Raw genomic sequence first — 9,715 nt, forward strand, 5'->3', positions numbered from 1 at the left:
ACAGCTGCATGGTCATAGCAACATAAATTAGCAACAGTCAAGGGGTGGAGGTGGTGCTTATGGGTAAAATTCTGTTAAAGTCAGGTTGTTTTTAAGTAAAACAAGACAGAAAGGACAGAAATACCAAGAAATGTGCATTGGTTGGGTAAACTTGTTGTGAATGTGACTGGAATTTTGGCTTGAGGATGTCTGTGGCATTTATTTTCTGCAAAGAGACACTGCAGAGAAAGTCACACTTTAGGGTGCTATAAGGTTTACAACAAATCAAGGGAATGGGGTTATCTAGAGCACTCTATAATCCTTTAAAAAATATGTAAAAATTAATAAACATTTCCTCTCGCTCATGAAGCTTCCTTCCTTTACCAGACAATAAATTATTCCATTCACTTACTTTCATATATAAATATAAATAAATATATATGTTTCCTTCAGTTAATGTTTTCACCCTTTGTAATAGTTGTGTAAAAATCCATCAGTTGTCCTAAGTGTGAAAAGATGGATCATGGATGGATAATGGTTGTAAATGGTTCAAATACGCAGAATATGCTGGAAAACCAAAGATTGTGCAGGACCTGGAGAATTTTTCTGAAGAAAAGCGGGCGGATTAACTGCTCAGAACAAAAAAGGGACTCATGAAAAACTCATCACACAAAAAAAACAAAAACAGTTGTGGATCATTCAGGTAACATCAAAAATGTAAAGTTAATTTACTTTTTCCAAAGCACTGTGAATGTTTAATGAGATGTGTTCAATAAACACATTAAAGATTATAACTGTACGTGTGTTGTTAGTGTAAGCACATTGTGTGTGTTTACACTTTACGACCAATTAAAGCAGAAAACCAAACAATTCCATTGGGTTCACAGAGTTTTTCTTGCTACTGTGTGTGAGAGAAATGCATGAGCACAGATATAGAGGAATCCACTGTTCAGTCATTCGATAAATACTATATCCTACGGTCATATTTATGTTTTGCTTAACCACCAAACCATTTCCAATATGTAGCACAGTGAGTGAATTAAACCCACAATTTAACCTACTTCACATAACACATACACACCACAAAGCTTTGGGAGTGACAACACCTGAAAAAGGCGATGACTAAAGTGATAGCACAGACGCAAGCAGTTTAAGCTAGACTACTTTTGATAATGCAGCAGTGGTAGAGTGTACAGTACGGATACAGACACACACACACACACACACACACACACACACACTATCAAATCCATTCACTCCTTACCTGCTACTGATGATGAGCGAATAAGTCGTGCAGATCCACTGCGTTGCAAAGCATTCTGGTTAGTCTTAGCTGTCATGTGGCTGGTCACAGCTGGGGCCTTCAGCCCTAATGAAACAGTGCAGAAGAAATCAAACTTCATGCTAACAGACTGCACAGTGGCAGGACTGGGTCAGATGAACTGTAGAGGCTGTAGGTGCAAGAGTGTTTTAATGGCAGTGGGTAGGACAGGGTGGGGCAGAAAGAATGCTGATGAATCACTCAAAGCAATTAGCAAGTCAATCAGTATTAACTATAAACAATCAATCCTGCAATCTTTAGATGCACTGCAAAAAAGACATATTTTTAAGGAATATCTTGTCTTGTTTTGTGCATAAAACACTACGTTCAAACGTTTGGGGTTGGTTAGATTTTTAAATGCTTTTGAAAGAATTCTCTTATGCTCCCCAGGCTGCATTTATTTGATAAAATAATATGGTAACAGCAGTAATATTGTGAACTATTATTACAATTTAAAATAACTGTTTTCTAATATATTTTAAATGTATTTTTAGTCTTCAGTGTCACATGACCCTTCAGAAATCATTTGAATATGCTGACTTTTTTGATTATCAATAGTTAATATTTTTGTGGAAGTCGTGATACATTTTTTTTCAGGATTTTATTATAAATATAAAGTTGAAAAGAACATCATCTAATTCAAATGGAAATCTCTTTTTTAACATTATAAATGTCTTTACTGTCACTTTTGATCAATTTAATGTGCTTGCTCAATAAAAGCGTTCATTTCTTCCAAAAACATCTTACTGACCCCAAACTTTTCATTGGTAATGTATATTAAGAATTTTTGTGATTATTTTTTAATTGTTTTCAGAGAATTTGTTGCACTTGCGCTTAAACCAAAAATCAAAACCTAAAAAATAAATGATTTTTTAATCCGCATGACATACAGTAATATATCCAAGGTATATTTTCTCAAAAGCATCTTAACATTTTATGGCAAGTTTGCTTCTAGGGTAATTTGTTTATCTTGTTTTAAGGATGTTTATGGAGTTATAAACAATGTTTTGTTTCTGATTTGGATGATCTCTCTTTAACTTTCCATATTAAAAGATCTCATCTAATCAATTTGTATCAGCAGCTGTTGGCATAACAATAGAGTGGCACTATACACAAACGAATTAGGGTATTCAAATCTTTTAAAAAACCTATTAGGATGGGTGTGTATGGCAGTAATCAGATTGTGGTTCTGAACTAAAATGACTTCATGCAGTGTCATTAGCTTAAGACAATCAGAGCTCTCCCACTGATTAATGATTATAGAAGATCTGACGACAGGACAGTGAGCTTCACATTGAGGCTGTTTTGATGTGTAAATAATAAATGATGAATGTGGACTGATACATATATGAAAGTAAGTGTGGGTGTTAGAGAGAATTAGTGAGATTAGAAGGTACTAAACTCAACATGCATGTTTCTCTCACCTGCCACTGGTTTAGACGGTGTGGAGCTTGCTCTGCTGCGGTGACCTGATACAGGTTTGCTAACTAGAGACTTTCCTTGAATCTGGGATACCGGTGATTGTTTGATAGACTTATCCTCACTCTTTATCCCTTCAGCAGGAACTGATTAAAGAGAAATCATCACATCACATTATAAAACAACAATACAATAGAACATTATTCTTAATTAGTATTTTGCCTTGTTTTAAATATCAACACATCCACAAAATTAAACATTTACCGAAGAAACAAAATTGTATAAGGTATTAAGTTTTGTTGTCAGAAAATATGTCTTGAATATAAATGAACTGTGTCTTGTTTCATGTCAAAAAAATTTTTTTTTTTTTTAATTTAATTTATTAATATTTGTTTTTAAGTTAATGTTTAAATGCTTCTCAGGTAAACAAAAATAAAATAAAATAAAATAATGTATCTATGTTCAAAAACATGTCACCCATCAAGAAACTCAAATAAAGGCCCAATTTGGTAATTCTTCAAATGATTCACTATGTCCATAAAAATGCTATTAGTAAAAGACTAGCAAAGCTAAGCAATTAGTCCCACAACACAACAACATGATTACTTTATTTTGTTGTGAATTTCCTTTGAAAACCTTCTTTAGTCACTAGCCAAACACATTCACATGCATTCCTACTGAAACTAGATCTCATTGCTCCAAGTTACCATGACAACTCAGTGGCTATCTTGATTATTCTTGAATTTGAGTTCAGAGTGTGGGACATCAGGAGAGTGTGGGAATAAACTAACCATGATTCTGAGAGGGTGTAATGCAGAGGATGCTGTGATTAATGTCTACAACATAGCTTTGGGAATGGCAGAGGTTGCATTGTACAGGTGCATCTCAATAAATTAGAATGTCGTGGAAAAGTCCATTTATTTCAGTAATTCAACTCAAATTGTGAAACTCGTGTATTAAATAAATTCAATGCACACAGACTGAAGTAGTTTAAGTCTTTGGTTCTTTTAATTGTGATGATTTTGGCTCACATTTAACAAAAACCCACCAACTCACTATCTCAACAAATTAGAATACTCCATAAGACCAATAAAAAAAAACATTTTTAATGAATTGTTGGCCTTCTGGAAAGTATGCTCATTTACTGTACATGTACTCAATAACTTGGTAGGGTCTCCTTCTGCTATACACAAGTTTCACAATTTGAGTTGAATTACTGAAATAAATGAACTTTTCCACGACATTCTAATTTATTGAGATGCACCTGTATATGACTTGTTCACAGCCATTGCTAAACTCAGAGCAGATGTGACCTTTGACCTGAGGAAAGGAATGAGGGCAGTCTGAGCTCTGAAGATTTTATTAAGGCTCAAAGAGAAAGTGTGAGAAACCAAGGTACTATATATCATATGAATATGGCAATGCCTGATTACCATATTCATGTTTCATCTGCATCTCAAGTAAATGTATCTTGTTTATTGTTTCTTCAAAATACTGATTAAGAAATTGATTTATTCAGCATGTGAAAATGGAAACCATGTACAGTAGTTTAGGTATGTACTTAAAAAGCTTGAGATTAAGATGGTGACTTGAACTCTTCACAGACACGCACCTTTGTTTACAGCAATATTGTTGCTTTCGCTGATTGTACTTCCCAGTGATGAGGAGCTGGGGCTTGTGGGTAGGCCTTTGACAGGCAGTTTGGAAGAGGCAGCTTTCTGAGGACCCTTACAAGAAGGGCTGGAAACAGAAGTGGGGCTGCAGGGTACTGCAGACTTGTCTGTGCTACGCATCCTTGGAATACCTGAAAGAGAAAAGTTATAATTCAATTCTACTTGCAATCTTCACTGATAGCAAAGCATTTTCCAGCTAAACAGGATATGTTTTCATAGTGGTTCTATTCAGCCAGCTGCACTCAGTGTGTTAAATTATTTAATATAGACTGCAGTTATATATAGCATACAGATGTGCATTCAGCCATGCTGATCTTGAGCACTTCCATACACATAATAATTCTGCTTTAAAAATAGCTTACTTATGAGATGTCAAAATTTTCATGCATACAATCAGATATGATTATAGATGACCCTGACTGACGTGTGTGTCAATAAATGTATTTTTCTATACTGATCACTTTTCCTCTCTAGCTTGTAAAAGATAAGTATCAAGAAGATCAGCATACAAGGCAGTGTGCTGTAATCTAGCACGTAATTATAAAATATGACATAGTTTGAATCGATGTTTATTTTTTTGAGAAAATGATTTAGTAAGGTGCCTTAAATGGCTGGTATGCCACTCATATAACATTTGCAGTTGTTTATTGATGTATTTTTACTAATTTTGTTTTCCCAGTCTAATAAGTGTAGAAAAAGCTAAACTAAGTATGTACCACCACAGTATTTCTGGGAAGTTTGTGTTGGGTTTGTGTCTTTTTCTTCGTGAATATTTGAGTGTTTCCTGTATCCTGTTTCTTTTTTCTCACAACAGATCATTTCCTATGTGCAAGAACACTTGTTTGACTCCAGTGGGTAGAAGCTCTGTATGTTTTTTTTTTTATAAATTAAAGAGCGAGCGAGAGAACACCTCACACAAGCACATCCTGTACATAACGTAAGGTCTTCTGGGGGCACTGTTATGGAAACCAACCAACACAAATACACATCATGTCAGCTGGTGTATTTACATGCATGTTTGAATCTGTTGGTGTGGTACAGTGAGATTCCTCACTTTCTCCAGAGTCTGGTCCAGAAACCACTCTCTGAACCCCCTGCTCTTTCCTATGTTTTTGAAATAAGTGTTAAATTCTACAGCAGTGGGGCCCATAATTGAGATATATGCCACCTGTTGGAGAACACATGGTACTACATTTTGCTTGTTCACCACCAGGCAAAGTCTGATTTTGGGTTTTTAATCTGCAAGTGGGATTATCTGATCACTCATGGAAATCTGCAACTCTACAAGAAGATTAGGAAAGAAAACAACAGAAAAAGGTGGAGTGGTGCAGCTAAATCTGTGTGGCTAAACGAATCGATCATGCAAAACAGTGCCATTTATACCTTACAATGTATATATAAATAAATAAATATATATATATATATATATATATATAATTAAAATTAAATTACAATTAAAAATAACTGTTTTCTATTTTAATACATTTTAAAATGTAATGTATTTCTGTGATGGCAAAGCTGAATTTTCATCATGTTTCATTTAAAGTAGCAATCGAACATTATAAATGTCTTTACTGTCCTTTTTGATCAATTCAATGTGTCACTGCTGAATAAAAGTATTATTATTATTTTTTTTTTTAAGTCTTACTGACCCAAAACTTTTGAGCTGTAGTGTACATTATACATTTACAAATTCAAAATAAGATTTTTGAAAGTTGAGGTAAAACCTTTTTTAATTAAATCATAATATAATTAATTAAATATATTCATATCAAAGGTGCAAAAACGGCTAATGTCCCTAACAAGCAATATCCATGAACCATACTCATTTTATTTAAAACCAATAATCTTGTGATTTACACAAAGAATAATTATAACAATTTACAAAAATGAATACTTTTATGGGGAAAAAAATGATGACAATGAATTTCTATTCTAAAAACTATTTAGCTTGATGAGACCAATAAGTGTAAACATAATAAAACACTGATAAAGAATGTAAGACCTTTGCAAATGTTAATTATATATTAACTATTAATTAAATCAACTATTAATTACTAATAAACTATTATTTCGTCCTGGAGACAAAAGTGGCAGCGTTTCCTGAGTCTGACTCCACAGTAACATATATCCATCAACACAAAACTTTCCTCTGATTGGCAGCTATTAGATTTTGGAGCAAAAGTCACAGTGTGCGCCTGTGGTCTCTGTGGAGAAACAAGACGACGATTGTCTAGGAGAAATGTGACCTTCTCTGCTTCATTCAATTCTACTTTTCATTGACACTGAAACATGACACACAAACATATAGAATATGGCCCCTGAAACCACATGCACCCAAACATATCCCTGCATCAACTTGTAATTAAAGAAAGAGCAAACACGCAAAAGAAACAGAGAAAGAAAAGGGTATCTCACAGAGGAAGGTTAAGTTACAGGATAACCCAAAACTTTTCAAAAGTGTAGACATGCACACACATACACGCAGTGAGCACAATAAGACATGTCTTTTTTCTGACCAGTTCAGGAAAACTGCCTTAGGCTACACACACAAATAAATGGACAGACATACATACGACAGGATGGAGGGAAATAGAGAATGACAAAGAGCGATAGAGATGAATGGACAACATGAGAGAGGAAACTCAAGTTAAGTGTGAAGTGTTAAACTCAAGTGTGTTTTGGCTTTAAAAAATGAACACGTGGCTACAGAAAGAGAGGAGAGTAGAGTAACACTGCACAGTTCTGCAGGCTTATTAACACCAGCTGCAGCTTCCCTCTCACTCCATAATACAGACTAGTAAGGACATCTCATAGACCTTATGGTTTTTATATGGAGGTAATTCTATTTGCTAAACCCCAAACTTAATTCTCACACAAACTTGTTGATATCAGTTGATAAAAAAAAAAGCCTATTTATGATCATTTGAAATAGCGAGGACCACTTTAAAACTAGGTTTTTGACGTGTTAAGGGAAAAAAATTTAAATTTAAAAGTTAAATTTGACAAAACCTCTTTTTTGGGGACATTTATAAAAGTGAGTCATAAATAAAGTCCTTTTTTTATTATTATTATTTGTTTTTTTACAAAACAGTGCAAAAAAAACAACGTTACTTATATATTTTTTATTTCTTTATATTATCATTAGGAAATAATAAAATATATACACTACCATTCAAAAGTTTCAAGGTCGGTCGGTTTTTTAAAGAAGTGTCTTTTGCTTACCAAGGTTACATTTACTAGATCAAAAATACAGTAAATCAGTATTGTGATATATTATTTAAATTTAATGTAGCTGTTTTATATTTTAATATTTAAAATTGTAATTTATGGCAAAGCTGGATTTTCAACAGCCATCTGATGCTTAAGAAACATTTCTTAATATTATCACTGTTGAAAACAGTGTCTACATTTTAGAATGTTTTTCTGGGAAGTGTAATAATATTTTTTCAGGAATCTTAGAAGAATAGAAAGTTCAAAATAACAGCATTTTTTGAAATAGAAATCTTTATGGTCACTTTTAATCAATGTCTTTACTGTCACTTGTTCTGTAACAATTTAGTGTCCTTTCTGAAAAATTCAATTTCTTTAAAAAAAAAAAAAAATCTTTTGAATGGTTGTGTAATAAAATAAAGGTGTACAATTTGTAAATAAATAAATAAATATAGTATTTTATAGTAGTCGAGAGAAATTATAATCAGCTTTATATAATAATAATATGTACACACATTTAAAAACCACAACATTGCACAACATTGCAAACTGTTTCTAAAATGTGCGTCAGGCAGACAGTAAATTTCAGTTTCTTTACTGTAGCACAGCTACCTGAATTGTGACAGTCATGCTGGTAAAATAATCACACCTACAATATCAGTATAAGCTGGAAACAAATCAACAGCTCTGCCACTGTAGCGTTCACTCTGTCTACTTCCTTAAACAATGCTTTGAGATTTTGTTCTGTGCATGTGGCGTGTTAAAACAAACAAAGCTCACCAGCCGGCTGAACCGCTCGGCCTCCCAGTGGACCCAGACTACCTGTAGGTCGGGTTTCTCGGTTAGAGGGCTTCAGTCTGGTTTCTGGGGGTCCAGAGGTGGATGTCCTATTAGTCCCCAGAGATGGTCCCAACTTGGAAGACACAGTCTGGAGAAAGAGTCGTTGGTTAGTGACAGCATCCCAAGCGAGAGAGCCCAACTCTGGGCGCCGTAGGGTAACCATAGTGTTAGCCATTCCACAGAACAGACAGAAAATGTGCAGCGGTACAGAGAGAGAGAGAGAGGCGAGAAGCAGAGGGAGGAGGAGCGGAAAGGAAGGAGGGGAAATAAGACTCGCCAGCTCCAAAAAGCAGAAGGAAAAAAAAGAGAAAAAACGCTTCTTTTGTGTTATTCCCTCAGGGCTTCTGATGCCAGGACCAGCCCAGATCTTTTCCTTTTCTCCCCCTCGTTTTTGAACACTCGACAAACACATGGAGTGAGTTTGTGGAAAGTTTCTGTTGTCTGAATCAGTGTTCATATGAGTCAGACTCCTCTCAGGAATGTTTCCCTCCTCGTTCTGTTCTTTTCCCTCCAAGACAGTTGTTTTATTGGCAAAAACATCTCACTCATGTTCAAAAGGCAGGAAAGTGAGAGAGGGAACCGGAATTTAAAGCACTTGGATGTTACCTAACAATAATAGTAAAGCAGCAACATGCAAAAGCATTTACGTACAATTGCGTAAGCGCTCTGACATGCTGTAAGACTGGACAGCGAACAGATATAGAAAACAAAGTGTGGATGGACAAATGAGTATTTGTGCTTGTCTCTAATCACAGTATTTATATTCTAAAAACTTTTCTGAGGACTACATTTACTCTTGACATTTGGTTAGACCCAACCTAATAACACATTTAAGCTTGAATAACAGCATAGCACAATCATGCGACTAAATGTATTGAATACGAACAAAACAATTTTAATAATAGTATAAATTTAAAGGGGTCCTATTATGCTTTTTGACTTTTTCAACTTTCTGTAATGTTGCTCTTTGAGCATAAAAAAGATCTGCAAAGTTACAAAGCTCAAAGTCCAGTTCAAAAGGAGATATTTTATTTAACAGAAATCACTTTTCAAAAACTACAACGAACGACTCGTTTGGACTACAACGCACATTTTCCGGGATTTGTGATATCACAAATATCGACGAATGGGACGAGACCTGGTTGAGCTGCACTAGAGAAGGCAACGAGTGTTATCACTAGAGCCCGACCGATATATCGTTTTGCCGATATGAGCCTGTCGCGATATATCGGTATCGGCGAATATGCCGCCGATAAGAAATTTTTTTTAG

The 9,715-nt window shown here is 34.8% G+C and overlaps 1 protein-coding gene across 1 annotated transcript in view; it reads right to left on the minus strand.

Moving 5' to 3' along the window:
• Positions 1–9,715, minus strand: part of LOC107721423 (microtubule-associated tumor suppressor 1 homolog) — a 73,026-nt gene that overhangs the window by 21,580 nt on the left and 41,731 nt on the right. The window contains exons 3-6 of the mRNA XM_016529429.1: positions 8,386–8,533; positions 4,332–4,523; positions 2,725–2,865; positions 1,244–1,348 (exon numbers count right to left, since the gene is read on the minus strand). Of these exons, the coding sequence (XP_016384915.1) occupies positions 1,244–1,348; positions 2,725–2,865; positions 4,332–4,523; positions 8,386–8,533 (586 nt within the window). The remainder of the gene's footprint in view (positions 1–1,243; positions 1,349–2,724; positions 2,866–4,331; positions 4,524–8,385; positions 8,534–9,715) is intronic.

The sequence above is a fragment of the Sinocyclocheilus rhinocerous genome, unplaced genomic scaffold (genome assembly GCF_001515625.1).
Source record: "Sinocyclocheilus rhinocerous isolate Xijiao unplaced genomic scaffold, SAMN03320098_v1.1 scaffold1833, whole genome shotgun sequence".
NCBI classification, from domain to species: domain Eukaryota; kingdom Metazoa; phylum Chordata; class Actinopteri; order Cypriniformes; family Cyprinidae; genus Sinocyclocheilus; species Sinocyclocheilus rhinocerous.